Source organism: Excalfactoria chinensis, chromosome Z (assembly GCF_039878825.1).
Source record: "Excalfactoria chinensis isolate bCotChi1 chromosome Z, bCotChi1.hap2, whole genome shotgun sequence".
Taxonomy (NCBI): domain Eukaryota; kingdom Metazoa; phylum Chordata; class Aves; order Galliformes; family Phasianidae; genus Excalfactoria; species Excalfactoria chinensis.
The window spans coordinates 21,487,625-21,507,209 of NC_092857.1; the positions used below are offsets into that span (position 1 = coordinate 21,487,625).

The 19,585-nt window shown below is 38.7% G+C and overlaps 1 protein-coding gene across 1 annotated transcript in view; it reads left to right on the forward strand.

Moving 5' to 3' along the window:
- Positions 1–19,585, forward strand: part of HOMER1 (homer scaffold protein 1) — an 84,872-nt gene that overhangs the window by 54,927 nt on the left and 10,360 nt on the right. Inside the window, exon 6 of the mRNA XM_072358915.1 lies at positions 10,270–10,426. Coding sequence (XP_072215016.1) covers positions 10,270–10,426 — 157 coding nt within the window. The remainder of the gene's footprint in view (positions 1–10,269; positions 10,427–19,585) is intronic.

The window sequence follows — 19,585 nt, forward strand, 5'->3', positions numbered from 1 at the left end:
AAGCTGGTGTTTTAGTGTTGAAGTGGGAAGAACTGGCGTATATTTATTTCCTTTTTATCAGTGAGCTCAATTAAAGGCCAAATCATCTGACCTTTGCATTTTACTGGAAAGTGGCTGAAGGAAATAAAAGAATATAGATCCTGGAAGTCTAGACTAAGTGAAAAAGAACTAGCAACCACTGATGAGTTAAGGAAAATAATGTGTTTATGTGTTTTTTTTTCTAGAACTTTTTTACAGTAGGGGAGCAAGAAAAACTTAGATCACTTCTTCCAGGTGTTAAACTGTAGCTCATAGAAAAAAGTACCAGTATGAGAGACTTTTGTCTATCAAATTTCATCTTTGTTCTTTGATTTTTTTAAAGTAAGTTTGACTACAAAATCAATCTAGTCCAAAAAAAAAAAAAGTCTTTTCTTGGGCTCAGATTAGGTTTAAACAAGGCAAATTTAGTTCTCCCACTCTATATAAATCTGAGATAAAAATAACATGAGCAGCACTCTGTCTCTGGAGAAAAATTTCTTTGTGCGAGTGGTCAGGCATTGGAACAGGCTGCCCAGGGAGGTGGTCAAGAAACATTTAGATGCAGCACTGTGGAATGTGGTTTAGCAGGTAGCATTGGTGGTGGGTGGACAGTTGGACTGGATGATCTTGGAGGTCTTTTCCAGCCTTCATGATACACTGATTTTGTGATTCTATCCACCAATAAGTTTTGTAAGGCACTAGGAGGTTGTTTTTGTCAAACCTCCTCAGTCGATATGGTTTATTCTGGTCATATAGTTCATGTGCACTTACTGCTTGTTCTTTCAAGTTCTGACAGCTCCATAGATGATTTAGTTTGGGCTGCATATTTAGGCTATTGCCTCTAAGTAATTGCATGGCTATCAGAGGAGATAAATGAAGCTTAATTAAATCTACAATACTTTGACATAGCTTCAGTTCCCTTAGTGGAATAAAATGGTATTGTCAACAAATAAACTGGCAGTTCATCTCCTATACCGACTGCGATTAACACATGTTGTCATATTTACCAGGACAAGCAAATTGACAATTGTAATTCAGGCATTAACTGCACAAATGGTTATTATGGTTTCATACTGTGACATGAACTAATGTACAAGCTGGGTAGAGGTCAGATAGTCCTTATTCAGAATCTTTATTTCATTTTATTCCAAATATTTGTACTTGACATTCTATGGAGGGTCTTTCTGTTCCTTATAGAGATTCTGTAAGGGCCTGCATCTGCAACTATTGTTCTGCTAAATCCAATTTGTTGTGGTAGTAGGAGAGGAACCAGCATTAGATGGTCTTAGAGACTAAGGTGACCTTTAGTATCACTGGCAAAAAAATTCCAATAGATCTAATGTAAGCGCACGTATGCCTGTCACAGTGGAACACTTGTAATGCCTGCTGTTGTTGGCAGAGATACAACACACTGTAATTCAAGCTGTGGAGGCACCTAGAAATGCAGGAGAGATTTTTGCAAAGGAGGCAAAGGTTTTTGCAAAGGCACCTAAGGGTTGTTGTGTAGTTCCTCAAGCCCACTCTGTTGCAGTTCTGTCTGCCCTCCCTCTGCAAAGATGGCCTTCACTGCTGATCTCTGCAGAATCAACCTGTAGCTGCAGTTGCCTCCTCTTGGCTATATGGTACGCTGCCAAATGAAACAGGCCTTGATGCCAATGGCCATCATCTAAACAGTGTTCACGTGTTATTGCATGGGCCCTTTCTGTGTCCTTGTGGCATAAGACACAGTTTCCACTTGCAGCGTCCTTTCCAAGTACATGCAGTGGTTTGGCGGCCACACTGACACATGCCACTGTGGAGCGTGTATTGCCATAGGGGTTTCAGCTGAGCCGGGGACACCTGAAGATTGCATAGAGCCTTGTAGTGTGATTTTGGAAGACTCTGTAGATGCCTATCTGATTATACAAACTGCACTCACAGTTTGGCCAGCTGTTATGGACCAGGGAAATCTGGGGAGCTTGCAAATTCGTGGGGACTTCAGATGTTTGGGATGTTGGGCCCTGTTCATTTCGTGGTGGAGTTGTGTTCACTAGGAAAAGAGCTGTTCCTTGACATTACTGTCACAGCATGGCTGTGGTAAAGGTGGGAGAGATGCTCAAATTCACAGAGGTGTAATTGGTAGCACAATTCAGTGAAATTCTTAAAACCAGAAAAGCACTCAATAAATGACTGAGAGAAGTGTAGGGCAGTCACATTCTGTTTTTTCATTTTTCATGTTACTGACAGAGAATGGATTGTATCAATGCACATTGTTCTAGGTAGGATTTTTGAAAGAAACAGGCTTTTGTCTACATAGGGCCTCTGGAAAATTAATTTGTACTGATTCAAAGTGTGAATTTAAGGTTAAACTGCTTTAAATTCTTGTGTATACAGATGAGTTACAGAATGAAAGCGGTCTTCATTCAGATCATTTTAATGTCAGGGTCATTGTGTCCTAGTATCTCACTTGCTGATAAGCTCATCATGTAATTGCTTCTATATAGTGATTAAGTGTCATAAGAGCTCTAGTCAGTTTGACTTTTTTCACAGCCAAATTCTTAGTCATTTTAGAAAATGAGACTAAAGTTCCTCAATAACTTAGGTTGCTTTTGAATATTTAGTTTTGTTGCAGTATTTGAAGTATTCGACACCATAGCAACGGCAAGGAAGGAATTGTTCCCCATACTGTATATTAACCACATGGACTAAAAAAAAATGACTGGTTATCAATTTTGAATAACATCAGTTACATTGCAGGTATAAGAATAAAAGGCTTCTTTGTGATATTGATAAGCAATTTCAGTAGAGGAGAGATGGCAAATCTTTTTTTTTTTTTTTTTGGAATATGTGATGAAATTTTAAGGTTTTAATGTTTTGTGCAAAAAATCATAGGAGTTAATTAGCTGTGCTTGCTCTTACTAATGGGTTAAAATTATAAAACAGTTATCGGTTTTGTTTTAGGCTGTATGACCTTCATGAAAAGATAACATGGTGTCTCCCTGTTGTATGAAATTATATGATTAAGACAAAAGTGAGGTCTTTTTAGAATTAAAATGAGGAAAGTAGGATTTCCGTAGTGCTGCCATGATATTCAGGCTAAATACAAATCTTTCACATTCTGAAACAATGTTTAAAAGATACGCATTAAGTTGCTAACAGTGTGAATTTAATGAAAATCAGAATTTAAATGTCACTTATGTAAATACATTCAGAGTTCAGTAGCAAACAGTGCAAGAAGCTTGGAATGTTTCTTCACTGATTCAGTGTGGAAGAGTGACTCTTCTCTTTTTACTTCACTTTAGTGTGGGTCAGGAATGGGATCTAAATCCCTAACGGATGAGGACTGTAGCTGAAACATTCATTTTGTGTTAATACCCAATCTTCTCCATTCTACTACAGTTGACTCCTAGTGTTTCAAAAAGCTGTGAACATCACCATACTTGGACGTTTTTGTCTCTAGCATTGTTATCTTTTGGAAGAATGTAATGCTGAGGTATGGTGGAAAGTCTTTTCATAGAATATTTCCTTCTTAAAAATAATATAATTTAGTTGAGGTCTATTTCTCAGTGATTAGCTTCAATGCTGAAAAGTTGTCTGCCTTGTGGTGGTTTCAGTAGGTCCTGTGATGAAGTAAGACCATCTAATGAAGTACAGTACCTGGATTTAATTGGTAGGAGATAAGTAGGATATAGCCACTGATTTTGATTGTATAGTTATGTGCTACACAGTCAAAGGAGTCTGTGCCATTATTCAACTTCTTTTGGTCAGCAAGATTTTGACCTTGCTGAAGTGTAAGATAAGAGATGCCCAATAACAGAACTGTCTCTAGCAACACTGAAGTGTCAGCTCTTCTGTCCGTAGGCTACATGTGTGCTTTGGATAATCTAGAACTTGAAAACATGAAGGGTTGAATGCAAATGAAAAGTCATGTATGAAGCATCTTGAAAGAGAAACCTGTAACATCTTCATAGGCATTCCTCATCCAAATTTCATTTCTGTCATCTACACTGAGATAGAATTTGAGAGTTCAGGGATATCGAATATCTCCTCTCTTCAAATGTGCTTCTTGAGCCTTCTTGCTACAACACAAATTTATCATTTAAACTGTGTGTGTTCCTCCGATCTAAAGAGCTGATTCACAACTAAGTTTCCTTTGTTTTGTGCTGATGTAACTCCACTGAGATCATATGGATATTCCTTGTCCCAAAGGGAAGAACAGATATTTCATGCTTAGTTAATATTCCTGTTTCTCTCCCCAGGGTACCTATCTTCCTTTGCTAAAAATTCTATTGAATGCTCTAATTAAGAGTAAAGTCTTTTTTGAATATTAATTAGCTTTTCATCATCCTCTCTGAAAATATTTAACTTAAAGCAATTTCCGGGTAATTATCTCTTGATTGTAACTTTGAGAAGACCTAACATTTATGAGAATGAATTCCAGTTTATCAAATAACATTTCCTTTTGTATGCATCCACTTAGTAGCAACTTCAGATAAAAACACAATAGGCTATAGTCATGAAGAGATAGGGCTGGGTTGTTATTTTCTTGTATTTGTCAGGATTCCTACTTACAGATACCATCATTCCTTCCGTAGCTTCATGATCTAACTGTATGGTAGATGACCATGTCCCTCAAGCACACAACTTCAGCATCTTTTGAGTGTTTGAATCTATTAGGTCTGTTCTTTGTTGCCTTTTCCTGGAATGGCAAGGTAGGACCTGATACTCTTTCTTCAGCTTTCTGCTTATTCTATGACTCCTAGTTAGGTCATGAATGGGTGACCTAAGTTTTTGTTTGTTTGCTTGTTTGTTTGTTTTTCTACTTCTAAATTTGTTTTGAGTATTTAAGAGAGAGAAAGACTTAAGAAATTTGTGTTTCTTGCCATATAGCATGTGGTACTTCGAACGAGCAGCAGGACAAACTCTAACACCATCATGTTTAAATTCTTTCTACTGTGAATGAAGCTTTTCACTTTGAATTGAGGATGTGAATTGAGGACTTTAACTCCCCTTGTGAATAAAAGAGGATTTTGTGAGCTTTCAGGAATACTTTGAGGCACGCTGCTATCACCCTCTGTGCCAACAGAGTTGTCATCTGCATCTACCAGAGTTACATCTGAATGGAAGTAATTGCAACTGTAGCCCGTTGCAGAGTCCTCACTCTTCCAGCCTGGGACCTCAGCATTATCTAGCTTATGAAGTTATCTTATGCTGCCCTTTAAAGCTTACTGTCTTATCCTCACAGCACCATTTACAGTTCTTGTTACTAAGCTAGGAGTGGTAACTGTTCTTGTAGCGCTGTGGAAGAACATTTGCTGGACTTTATTTCATGTGACAGATTTCATAAGGATCTTGGGCAGAATTCCTTACCAAGAGCCTTATGTAAAACCAGACTCTTACCTTATATTTCTGAAGGGAAGAAGAAGCTACGCTGACTGATTTCACTTGAGCTATCTGATACTGCTGTAAGAGGGCTAAATCATTACAAGTCCCCTTTACTTCCCTGAGCTTGACGAGCTGCTCCGTACAGCTCACCAGCACAGCTGTCAGAAAGGATTGCTCCTTACTTCCAGCACGGATAACACGTTGCTAGCAGCCGGCTGACGTTCCTCTCCTGCTGAATGGTAGTGCCCACTCCACCAGGCTCTTGGTCTGCTTCCAGCACGTGCCACTCTTTATAATCCAAACAGCAGCTGCAGGGTCTCTGCTTCATTCCTGTTTGTCAAGTCTTGTGGAGTTAGTTAGTATTACCAGATGTCAAATGTTGTAGTGAAAGTACTCCAGTCTTCGTTCACCCAAGTTCCTCTTTTATGTCATCCCAAGATGGTGATACTCGTCATACATCTGTAGTGCAGATCACTGGCACGTAATGAATGTACTTGCCCTTCAGCAACAGCTTGCAACTGTGACTACAGTAGAGTAGGAAATCCACCTTTTAAACTAATTAATTTTAAAGCAACATATCTAGTATTTAAACCGTAGAATAATAATAAAGCATGATGCTGTGCACCCTTTGTTTCTGTAAATCTAAAGTAAAGCTTAAACCACATCTTACAGTGCTGATATTGCCTACAGTGCAGCAAGTAATGAATAAGCATTATCTCAGAAAACATCTCTTGATTTGGACTGCTTTTGTTTCTTTGTTTCTTGAAGGCATCTCTTGAAATAACTTCATTCTGAATACAGCTCATTAATGTGTGCTCCCTGCCCCTTCCTGTGCAAGTCTTCTCAAACTGTCTAAACATGGTGACTGGAGCTTTTAGGATTAATTTTCTGTAAGCGACCTACTTTGCAGAGAAAGATTCTCATTTATAGCCTCTGGCACTCTATTCAGGTCACAGATGGACAGATAGCAAAGCTATTCCTCAGTGACTTACTGGAGTTATAACCAGCACCCAGTGAGAACAGAGATCATCTTGATGTTAATTGGTCAGAATGCCTAAAAGTATGCAAGACCATTGAATCCTACCGTAATTTTCAGGGGTGTCACAGTTATGCTATAGACTATCAGACAGTGCTTTGCTACAGGAGCATATTATAGCAGGGATGAAAGTACTGTGTGCTACAGAAGTTAAATATCTGACTTCGAAGCCTTTGCCTCAAAGTTGAACACCATGCACTGTTCTGGCTGTGGAGGTTTCAGATATTACCTATGTATCAAATTCTGTGGCCAACACCAAGGATCAGAGGTTCTGGGAATGTTTACCAGCTAAGAAGTGCTCACAACCCCATGAACAGTTGTCACTGTGAAGATAATTCTACTTACAATCAGTACAGTTTAAGCCTTTGTTACGGAAGCAGTTTTTGTGCGTTGTGGTTAGCTAAAGCAGTTCTACTCCTGTTTCACTGTTAGTCATTACGGGCCCATTTTCTCTCTTGTATTTGGTTTGTACTCCACCGCTGCAGAAGCACTGATGCAGCTATGTTTGTATAGCAGTTTGTTATTCTGTGTTTGGACAGACAGAATTTTCACTAGGCTGCATCTTCTGCTAGAGTGCTTTTGAGCATTCAGTTGAGTTTTTCTTGATGAGAAACAGGCAACAAGCAGAAGCGTGGAGGATGTTTCTTTTCTTGAAAAGCCATCTTAAAACTTTATGTGTGCCAGGAATCCAGTGTTGTTAATTGTGACAGGCCTGAAGAAATGTGTAGTAAAATTGTGGCAGTGCCAGTAAATGATGTGTGGCTTCCAGAACACAACAAAAAAACTTATTTAGGTATGTTGAATCCTTAAGCTGCAAATGTGTGTGCTGGTGTCACTCTGTGTACACAGACTGCTCTCCCCTCTGATCTGCAGTGCTGAACACCTTTCAACACACTGAAAGGTGCTCTGTCAGAAGCTGCATTGCTGTTTGGATCACTTCCACCGTTGGATATGTGTTCCCATTTCATGTGAGCAAATATATTTGGGTTTGTTTCAGATGTTTGCAACCATTAAGACAACTGACGGAGCTTTGCTATTTCCTATGATGCACTCTAATACATTGAGGGCAAAATCAATTCCTTTTAGCAAAAAGCCTTTCAATCAGTAGTTAAATTAAAGGTTTTTAAGAGTATATGTAACCCTCCCATACCTATCCTGAGGGACTGCGGTGCTAGCCTTGGGCTCAGTTGTGGTTTTGGATTACCTGTGTGTGTGCTTTCAGCTTCTGGACCCGTGTATTTCCCACCCTACATGTTAGCCCCAGCGTTTTCTCTCCTAAGGAAGAATTGCTTTTGAGCCTAAAATTGGTCTTTCTCCGTCTTTACTCTGGAGCTGTAGATAAATTCAAACCAGTGTAGCCCTACAGGCGTAGACCTTAAAGTGGGTGATTTTAGTATAGTTTGAGAGCAGCTGTTGTATTTTTTGTTTTATTTGTTCTTAAAATAATTAATTTAAATCTAAATAAGTCAACTTTTAATCAAGATAATCCACAAAACATGTTTTTGTGTTTTTTTTTCTTCTTTCTTTCCCCCTCAATGTGTTATTTCAAAAAGTTAAATAAGCACTCCGACAATTGGTTGCAGACTATTTTAATTAGATTATGATTGTAAGAAGTATGCTAATACAAAAAATAATCCATGCCTTTCATTCTTTGTTTTCCTGTATTGATATCCATCACATTGTATTTATGTTGGAGAATGCAGACTTTTATGAGAAGAAACAGGACAACCCTAAATAATTGAAAAATTATTGTGTATTGTCAAATACAAAACCAGATTAATTTGAGTAATATACTTGTGTTTTATGGTAGAGTCAGGATTCTTGTCAGAATGGTTAGGGTGCTGAGCAAAGGTGAAGGTGAGACACTATGAAACCCACTCCCATGGCTACTCGGCATCATCTAAGACTCTGTCTTCTGAGATCTTCTCAGCTTATAAAAGCTTAGCTGTATCATTGTGAGTATAAACATTACAGGCTAAACCCTTCATTTCCCTTTTTGCGTCTTCGGTTGTGGTATGAAGTGGTCAAACAGTTCACTTCTGTAATAGTAGTAAGACACACAGCTTGTAATCTGCTGTGTTAAGTGAATCTAGAGTCTCGTGTGTGTAATTGTTCTTGAGGAAAGATGAGTATTGTGATACATTTAATAAGAAGGAATAGTGTCACACACACAGGGTTTGCTACTTGTCATGCTAATCAGTATGGTCACTCAGGTGCATGAACATGTTGGTTTGGTCATTTGTTTGCAAGATCAGATCGTCTAGAAAGAAATGGAAATGTGATAATGGACTAGGATTTTAGCATGATTTTCACAGAATTTGTTGATACGATGTGCTGTTACAGATGAAAAATGAATTTGATAAAAGGAACAGAATCGTAGACACTGCTTCAAAAATTTGTTCTCATCATCTTTAATGTGTGAGTCAATGTTCCCTGATGAAATGGGGTTATCTTCACATTAGTTTAGTCATTTAAAATTTAAAATTTCTGGTGACGAACTTCTGATTAGTTGAATAGTTCATGCAATGCAATGTGAAGGAACCCACATTCCTCTTCTGAAAGAACGGGTATTCCTGTTCATGGGAATGTAGCAATATATTTGGAGGAAAATGTGGGAGCATGGAAGAATCAGACATCCCGTGTTAGTGCAAAGGCAGATGTGATCTGAATGGATAATGCATATTACTTGATGACTGGCTGGCTTTGAACACCTCAGGAAGTTCTCTAAGAATGATTGTGTTTCTGGAGCATGCTTTTGTGGGACAAGCTATGCATATGCAATTGGAAAAGAAGAAACTTAGTGGGCAAAGTGGTGGCAGAATGCTTCATTGCTTCTATATGCAAAGTTCAGATAAACCTATAAAATTAAATGCAAAATATAATTAAGCATATTACATTATAATAGTTATAAATAGACCATGATAATTACTCAGAATTCATCATATATGCAAAGTTATTTTGACCATTGTTACAGATCATTGGTTTTCAATGATGCTTTTAATAGTAGGCCAGTTAAACAAAAGGAATTATTTTCTCTCTGTATTTTCCATGTAGGTATGCACCTCACATGCCATTGTCTTTATAAGAGTAATAGCCTCTTTGAATACTAATACATTCACCTGATGTGTCTGACATGTTTTTACCTTTGCATACTCAGTGTAAGGATGAAGTTTACAGATGATGGATGGCCAGTTATCTTTGAAAATTAAAGACCTGTATTTCCTCAGATAATAACTAGACTATAGGCAGGAATTATTTGTCCATAAGCTACACAGTAAACCCCACCACCAGAATCCTGTTTGCAGTAATGGAAAAATATCTCTGTGCTTCTTGATCTTTAGCTTCTTTGCCAATATTACTGAAGTATAATTAACCATATTATCTTGTTGAAATTTAAGATCTTGAAACTTTTAAGTTTTAAAAAGGAAGTGTAAAGTGTATTTCAGTCACAGAAGACTTACATTAGGGCTACTAAGCTGTAGTTCCAAAGCACTACATTATCACTTTTGTGACAGATCTCTTTCTACAGTATCTTTCGTTAAGTAGTAGGCTGAAAAAGCCCTTAATGCATACATGTTAAAATGATGACTAGTCATATGCATATTGTAGAATTATGAGGTGTTGCATTTGGGAAGTTGGTATGAATTTCATCATCCTTAACAATTTATTAAAGCAAAATAATTGTTGAGCTTAGAGATTAGAAGTTGTTTTCCAGTTATGATATATCAATGCTAAAAATTCTGTTGATGGCTATTTTTTGTATTTAAAGTTTGGATTATTTGAGCACTTGCATTCTCATTTGAACATTTAGAGTTTTGAGGTGTCTGAGCATTCTCATTCTGTTCTTGCAGTTCGACAATCAGCAAGCATTGGGAGGCAGAACTGGCCACACTCAAGGGTAATAATGCTAAGCTCACAGCAGCCCTGCTGGAGTCCACTGCCAATGTAAAACAATGGAAACAACAGCTTGCTGCATATCAGGAGGAAGCAGAACGTCTTCATAAGCGGGTAAGTCAAGGCAAACAGGCAGGATCATTGAGACGGAAGTATTGGTGAATATATATACTCATACTGAAATTGAACAAATAAGTGTAATGTTGAAGATGCAGGTGAATCTTTGACACAGACGTTAATGATCACTTTAAAGCACATGGAGCTTGCCAGGAAGTTATTTTCTATCAGTTCCTTTTCTATAGAGGATTTTGTTGCTGCAAACGTTATCTGAGCTATGAACCATAGAACATCTTTGCCAGCATTTACTCTTCATTTTATGTCAGCTGCATCATACTTGTTTCAGGATCTTCTCCACAGAATGCCCTGGAGTCATTACATTCAGTGTCCTCTTGCCTTTAATCCCATAGAAATGTGACATCAGATCTGTAAGTTAAGGAAATCCTCTTGTAGTTCCCAGAGGTACTGAAGTCCAACAGCTTCCTTTTGTCCTTGCACCCAAAGAAAACTGAGCATAGGATCAAGCTCACAGTGTGTAATTAGAGATCTGCTTCTGCATTCATATAAGAGGGACAGGATCCCATTCTCTACAGTTTTGCAGAAGTCTTTTTACAAACCCAAAGTTAAAGTGTAGTGCAGGTGAGAGTAGCAGTCTTCTAGGAGGAATAAAGACTGAAAGCTGCATTGTGAAAACGCATATACAATTTCTCTTTTCCTATGTAACACTTACTTAATATATTGTTATGATTCATTCACTTTTATGCACATGAATTTGTAATTGCAGCGTAAGACATATTTCTGTGCAAAGTGAAGGCAATCATAAGACATGTATGGAGAAAAGATGTACTTGGGGGAAATTCATTACAGTTTTGTTTATATCAGGAGATTAACTTAAGTCAAGAAAACTTAAAAAAAAAAATAAAAATGACCTTGTTGTGATTTAACCCAGCAGGTGGGCAGGTGGCTGAGCTCCCCACAATTGTTCACTCATTGTACCCATTCCCAATGGGATGGGGAGAGGACAGAAAAAGATGAAGTAGAATTTGTGGGTTGGGAGAAGACTATTTACAAGGAAACAGAAAAGGAAAAGGATAATAATTATGACAAATGTATATGTATATATATATTTGTATATAATATGCGTAAGTAATTTCTCACTGTCCCCCAACTGGTGCCCAGCTAGTCCCTCTATCAGCAGAAGAGAGCGAGATGAACTCCCACCCCTTTCAGAACTCCTTCTACTTGATGTCATATGGTATGTTGTATGGCAAGTTTAGGTCAGCTGTCCTAATTCACTTCCTTCCCAGCTCCTTGGACCCTCTGATGAGAATGGCCTTAGCTTTATACAACGCTGCATAGCAGACAACTATCATTTGTGTGCTATCAACATTGTCTCCTAGAACTAAAACATAGCATCATACCAGAAACTTTGAAGAAAACAATTCCATCCCAGCTGAAACTAAGACAGATGGAACTGGGCTAGTTTGTCTTGTGGAAGAGAAGGCTCTGGGAAGGCCTCATTGTGGCTTTCCAATATCTGAAGGGACCATGTAAACAGAAGGGGGAATGGCTGTTTATGAGGATGGATAGAGATAAGACAAGGGGGAGTGGTTTTAAACTGAGATAAGGGAGGTTTAGGTTAGATATTAAGAGGAAGTTTTTCACACAGAGGATGGTGACAGGATGGAACAGGTTGCCTAAGGAGGTTGTGGGTGCCCCATCCCTGGAGGCATTCAGGGCCAGGCTGGACATGGCTCTGGGCAGCCTGGTCTGGTGGCTGGCACTTAGCAGGAGGGTTGAAACTAGATGATCTTTGAGGTCCTTTTCAACCCAGGACATTCAATGATTCTATGATTCTGTATACTTTTGTGCATGAAAACTGTATTCTTGAATAAACTGTCAGGTGGGAAAGGTCAAGTACAAACAGAGCAGAACTTTTACTTTGATTTTACATGCTGAACTCTATTGGACAAAAGAAGATACGGAAACTGTAGTTAGCCAAATTGCAAAAGGTTGTCTCAGATCTGCACTGAACCTGGCCGGTGAAGGCTGTTAGTAGTCACAGAGAAGTTAGGCAGAAAATAACCCCATTTATGTTCCAGATTGTCCAGAGGGCGTAGGGGTGTCTAGGCTTAAATTCTGGGTGATGTCTAATTAAATACTCTTAAGTCTGATTGCATTCAATAGAGCATTTTCATAATTATGGATATAAGTATGCACTGCCCAATTCACCTAGTCATGTTCAAATGGTCTCTCACGATGACCCTTAAGGAATCTGTCTGCATTCAATAAGAACTCTCATGGCTAGATTATTGAACAGTGCAGTTTATTAAAGGAACAGGAATACAGGTTATTTTGGATTGCTGTTGGTAAATGAGCTGTGTACAAAGTATGTGAGGTTAACAAAAAATAAGAAAAACATGGCCAGCTGAAAATGCATTAAATTATGGAATAACTCTGTACAACTTATTCTGACGTTTCCCATGGGCAGCACTCAGCTTAACTGTTTGCAAATCTTACCCAATAGGTGTCCCTGTGGGGAAGAAGAGCAACTCACCCCACTAATTGATCTTGGAGATCAGCAGCGATATCTTCCATTCCTCTACTCTTAAGCCATTTGTGTACTATTTTCTTAGTTTAAGGTGAAGCTTGAGGGACTCTAGTCAAACAGAAAGGTGGAAAACTGCTGGTTCATGGCTGGCTCACTACTACAAGGCAGCTTATCAGTTTAAGTGGTATTACCATGTTCCCACCCCTGAAAAGATCACAGAGTCTGGCTATGGGGCTTCTACTCTGCTCTGCCCTCCCTGCTGCTTTTTCTTAGTGTCATCTCCCCAGGTGTTAGCTAACAGCTAAGATTGCAGGTCACTTTAGGGAACTATCATGGAACAGATTATCCACCACGTTCCACCCTGGGGTGTACCTTCTGTTGATAAGCAGACATTTCAGTATGTCACTTCCAGTAAATATTCGACATAGGAACAAGCATCCTGTTGGTATGAGGATGAGAAATTCTGAAGGCTGCAACTAACCTTCTCCTAACTCCAGAAGAGTAGCAAGAATTCCTGTGACCTGAGAAACCATGACAAACATCAGGTTGTTGGGAATGTCCTAAATCTGGACAGACTTGAAACAAGAATCTTGCAATCCCAGCTAAATGAGTTTAATTGGGAAGAATGGCATTTTACAAGAGACCCTAACTGCATGTGTTCATCTATCTAGATGAAATGCACGAAGTGTAATTAAAACTGGTGCTTCTCCTTGCAAATTGTTTTCAATTCAAGAGATTGGCAGATGATGGCAAAATTGCTTTGCTTCAGAAATTTTCTATTGAGGCACAAGCTAGTCTTAGATGTTTGTGTGGAGAGGCTTTCACTTGTCTTATTTATGTATCCCCTTTGGAATGGTGGAAGTTCTAACCTGTGGTTAAGTTTTGTGAATGAATGATAATAATAATCGTAGTTGATACATTTATGTAAGTTATAAACTTACATCATGATTACTACACTGCAAAAGTTTGTGTGGATGTGACCACTAGGGAGGTTTTACAGTGCAAAACTTTTTGTTAAAATACTGACATAATTAAGTGGCATTCTTCATAGTAATATGTATTTCTTTAGTTGCAGTCTCCGAATTGGAGACACTGCAGTTCTGACCCAACAAAGATTAAATAAGCAATACAGAACAACAGTAACTGAATTTCCTGCCCACTGCTGAGAGTCCCATGAGACTAGATGAGCAAGTTCTGGTGGCATATGATCCCATTTTCTTCATATTGCTGTCACTTAGTCCTGTCCTGTTACTGGCTATCACTATTAGCTACATTCATTAGTAGATGATTACTTTTTGTAACCTTTGCCAGGCAAACTTCCTGCACTTATTTTGTATTTCTGAAGGGAAATGAAATGGTATAACATGGGATCATCTGCACTGTGCCCTTACAGTCATCTTCTACGTGCTTGTATTAAAGTTTTCTGCAATTGTTGACCACCAGACTTACTGATGTCTTGCATATCTCTGTGCTTCTGGCTCTCAGGTGTGCCTGTAAATTATTACAGGATAGTTCATCAAAAGCAATGTTCTCTGTTGGAATTGCTTTAAGAGAAATATAGGCTTGGCTAACACTGTAAATCAAGCTGTCTAGGCAAAAGTGAGCATCAGTCATCTCAATCTGTTACCTGTACAGCACAGTACAAAAGCTTTTCTACCCTGCGTGTTGGAAACTGATCTTTCAATTTGAAGCAGTGTTCCATTTCAGAAAGAAATTGCGATACAGATATTTCTCCATTACACATACAGAAAAAGTGCTTGTGAAATGCTGCATCTGGATACTGTTGGCTATGGTATGTTCAGTAGGAAGTAGTGTTATGAAACTGTATGATGTAATCATTCTGTTAGGTTTATGGTAGAATTATAGAATTACAGAATGGCTTGGGTGCAAAGAGACCTTAAGGCTCATCCAGTTCCAATTTCTTCCTAAAACGTAACCTAAATCTCTCCTCTTTTAGCTTAAAGCTGTTATACCCATCATTACACTCTGTGACAGAGTGTCTCTCCACAGCTTTCTTCTAAATCCCCTTCAAGTACTGGAAGGCCACACTGTGATCTCTCCACAGCCTTCTCTTCATGCTGAACAAACCTCTGCTGCTTCAGCCTGTTATCTTAGAAGAGGCGCTCCTGCTCTCTGGTTCTCTGGACCTGCTCCAACAGCTCCACATCTTGTGCTGGGGGCCCCAGATCTGTATGCACTATTCCAAATGGGGCCACATGAAGGCAAAGCAGGACAACAACCTTCCTATTCCAGCTGGCCACCCCTCTTTTGATGCAGCCCAGGATGCAGCTAGCTTTCCAGGCTGCAAGTCTGTTCCCTTCTTTCTTATATCACTCCTTTAGATAATGAAAGGCCACACTCAGGTCTTTCTAGAGCCTTCTCTTCTTGAGGCCGGTCTGCCCCAGCTCTCTCAGCCTTCCTCACAGAGAAGGTGTTCCATCCCTTGGACCATTTTTGTGGCCCTCCTCTGGACACGGTCCAACAGGTCCATGTCTCTCCTGTACTGAGGGCTCCATATCTGGATGCAGCACTCCAGGTGAAGCCTCACCAGTGTAGAGCAGAGGTGCAGGATCACCTCCCTTGCCCTGCTGACACTTCTTATAATGCAGCCCAGGATCTGGTTGGCTTTCTGGGCTGCATGGGCACATTGCTGGTTCATGCCCAGCTTCCTGTTCACCTGTGCTCCTAATTCCTTTTTGGCAGGAGTTTGCTCTATTCTCCCAATTAATACATGTGTCTGAGATTTATCTGTTAAGCTGTGGAATCCATCTCCACTGAGATAATGAAAGTTACATATAATGTCTAAGATGGTGGTCCTTTTTTATAGATATAATTCATATAAAAGCAAAGACGTAAATAAGTGCACTAGAGTAAGAAAACTTACTAATATAATTAGGTGAATTTGCTTCTGTAAGTGCTTGTCCCTCATATCACAGCTAGTCCTCTATAAATGCCTCTAGTCAAATGAGACAAAATCCATCTTTATTTCACAGTACCACAGAATCATTTAACATGAAGGGGAACTTGCAACTTATCTTGCCCAACTCCACACTAAAAGCATGGCTGACTTTGAAGTTAGATCCAGCTCCAGACTTGAATGGGTTACTGAGGACCATGAGTCAAGTCCTGAAAGATGGAGAATCCAGAGTGCCTCTGCACAACCTGTTCCAATATTTTTCTGCCCTGTTTTTTCTAATATCTATGTAGAGTTGGCCGTGCTGCAACTTGCATATGATGCCAATTCAAAAGTGAAATGCTGTTTGATCCAAAAGGAACTGTGTTGAAAAAGGGTGAATAAATGATTTTTAGAAATACTTATAGAAAAATTTACTAAAAGGATAAAGAAAATTTTGGCAATTCGTTTGCCTGTTTAGCTGCAATCTAGTTGTTTTATATGCGCAAGGTGGCTATTACAGCATCTTGCATGCTGGAGAAGAAAGATGTGAGTACATCTCCATGCATTAGATAGATATGCTCACTTACAAAGGTCATACTCTTGTACTATAGACCCGCTTCCAAATTTAAGAACGGTACTTCCAGCTCTAGCTGCTATGTTTAGTGCAGTTTAATAATATATTTTGTGGTTTATATATAATTTAATTTAGTTTGGTGCCTGAGTCATCTATCTGAAAGACACAGCAGACTCATATCCTCTGCGAAGAGTGGTGGTGGGGAGAAGTAGTGCAATGCATATTGGTAAATACATACTAGTAAATTTTATGTTATTATTTTTATTTTTAGTTTTCTCTTTGCATAAATAGCCTTATAAATAGCCTTATTTACACAAATAGTTGCCTCTTCAAATAAATTATGTCTTTTTGTTGGTAATACTATTTATTATGGGAAGATCTTATGGTACCTTTTTCATCAGTTTCAAGTATGTCATAATTTACTTACAGACATACTTATGTTTTGCTTTATATCTCACTCATAATTTCTATTATTCACTGTGATAAAATGAATCTTATGGTTCATAGAATCATAGGGGTTGGAAAAGTCATTCAAGATCTCTGTTCCAAACCATTAACTTACCTACCGAGTCTCATCACTAAATCTTGTCTGTTAGTGCTGCATCTGAATGTTTCTTAACTACATTCAGGGATGGGAACTCCACCACTTCCCTGGGCAACCCATTCCCATGCTTGGCCACCATCTCTGTGAAGGAATTCTTCCTGCTGTCCAATCCAGACCTCCCATGGCACAACTTGTTATGGCCATTTCCTTGCATCCTAACTTGTTACCTGAGAAAAGAGATGGATATCCGCCTTGCAGCAACTTCCTTTTAGGTATTTGTAGAGAGTAAAGAGGTCTCCCTTTAGCCTCCTCTTCTCCAGACTAAACAGTCTCAGTTCCCTCAGCTGCTCCTCTTTTTTTTTTTTCTAGAGTTCTCCTATCAGTTTTGCTGCTGTTTTCTGGACACATTCCAGCGATTCCATATCCTTGTAGTGAGGGGGCCAAAACTGAAAACAGTTCTCAAGGTGTGACCTCCCCACTGCTGATTACAGTGGGACAGTTCCCTACGCCTGCTGGCCGTACTGTTTCTGATAGAAGCCAGTATACCACTGGTCTTCTTGGCCACCTGGTTGCACTACTGGCTCATGTTCAGCCGGCTGTTGACCAGCACCCCTTGGTGCTTGCTGGGCAGCTTTACAGACACTTTTCCCCAAGCCTAAGCTGCTACATAGATATGTCATGACCTGGCATTTAGCCTCAATGAATGCCATTCAATTGGATGCGGCCCATCAACTCATCCTATCCAGGTCCCACTGCAGAGCTTCCCACTCTCATACAGTACTCATGGTAAGCTTTGCTTTTTGAGATGTTTTAAATTACTTTAAACCCAGCATTTTGTATTCTCTAACTGCTTTAAATTTGACTGAAATAGTTTTTCTTTGCATAACAGTTTGCATTTTTAAAATATAGAGACAAAGCTACAGTGTCTCTGTATTTTGTTCTGATGGCATAAAAAAAATTCATTTAGTTTGTTTTTATTTAATTGCTTCTCTGAGGCTTTTATCTTCTTTCTCCTGCTTATTTTCTGCATTAATAATGCCTGGAGCTGAGGATAAATAGAATACAGCTTCAGTGTGACTGAGTGTAAAGGTCTCCATAAATTAAAGTTTTGTGTTCTCTTCTGATATATTATGAGCTTAAGTCAGAAATATTGTATATTGGTATTTTGTCAGACATATTTTTCAAAAGTTCACTAAATTCTTGTATGGATTTTTCCTTCTAATAAACAGATAATAGTTTTGAGAAGATACGATGCCCAGTCAGGAGCTTAACTGAGATTTCTAAACCTCCGGTCCTCTGATCTGCTCAGAAGCAGCTTAACAACAGAGATATCCCTTAAACAGGGCTGGGGAGCACTCCTACACATCCTGTGCAGCTTTTTGAAGTCAAGAAGGGACTCGTGAGCTTAGAACAGCTTGGTAAAAAAATAGAAGTCTGAAGTAGCTACTTCAGACAAACAAAATAGGATTGATACTAACATTAATCTTGCTGTCATAGAAAGGAAAGGATTGAATGGTGATGTGCATTATGGAAAGTAACTGAAAGTTTCACCTTTGTCAAGTAAAAAATGAAAACTGTGCATTTCTTGCATGCTAGCTGCTAAAGTAAATCATCCTATGACACTGGGCAATTGCACAGTGTAATAACAACACTGCATACTAAGAATGCTACAGTCCTTGAAGATCATTCATCTGCAGGAGAAGAAACCTGTAATACCATTGTGAAGGGAAGTGATTGAGTTCTTGGGTATTTCTAAAAGAACAAAGAGGTAAACTCCTGAATTCCAGGTTGTCGTTTTACCAAAGTTTCTTAGGAAATAAGATATGGTTATCTTCTTATATTCTGGTTCCCTCATCCAGTAAATGAAATGAGTACGAACAAGTCTTACGCAATCATCAAGAACACCTTACAAATAATGGACCCTGATTTCACTATTATTAAAGGAAATTTTAAAATGGGCACTGAAAAAATGCATGAGCATACAGCAATAGTACCATTTTATTGGACCATTTCTGTGCTACCTAAAGAAAACAAGATACTTTAAATTATGTCTTAAATATCTTTAAAAAAGCATGAGACTCCATATAAGCCATCCTTACAGACCCTTATCAGTAACTTCTTCATTTTCATCACCTGCATTAATAATTGAATAGCCGAGATTCAATTTCAAACATGCAGATGTGTGATTTCTTGCTGGTTCATAGCTAATATTGTGGACTTCTTAGTTGCTGAGAAGTCGGTGTTCATTTATTAGCACCAGTGTGAGTTTTCTGTGAATAACTGTTGGGTCTTACCTGAGTGAGGAAGGAAATCTCCTAAAATTGGAAATAAGCTGACAGAAAATTTGTTAACAGGAAACTGATGAATGGAATTTTAATTAAAAAAATAAAATAAAATAAAAATACTGACAATACACCCTTTTTTGTCTTACCTCCCTCTTGTCATTCTCCCTTCAAGAATGTGTCCCTCCTCTTCCTACAGAGCAGTCTGAACCTACGTTAGATTTAAATTTAGAATGATTGATTAAAGAAACAAATTGTCCAAGTTTAACTTCCTTCCTAATTAATTTAATTTGCATATGAGTCATGTGGTGCCGTTTGTTTATAAAGCAAACAGATAAGCATTTTGCAGGGTAAGTATGGTTAGCCTGG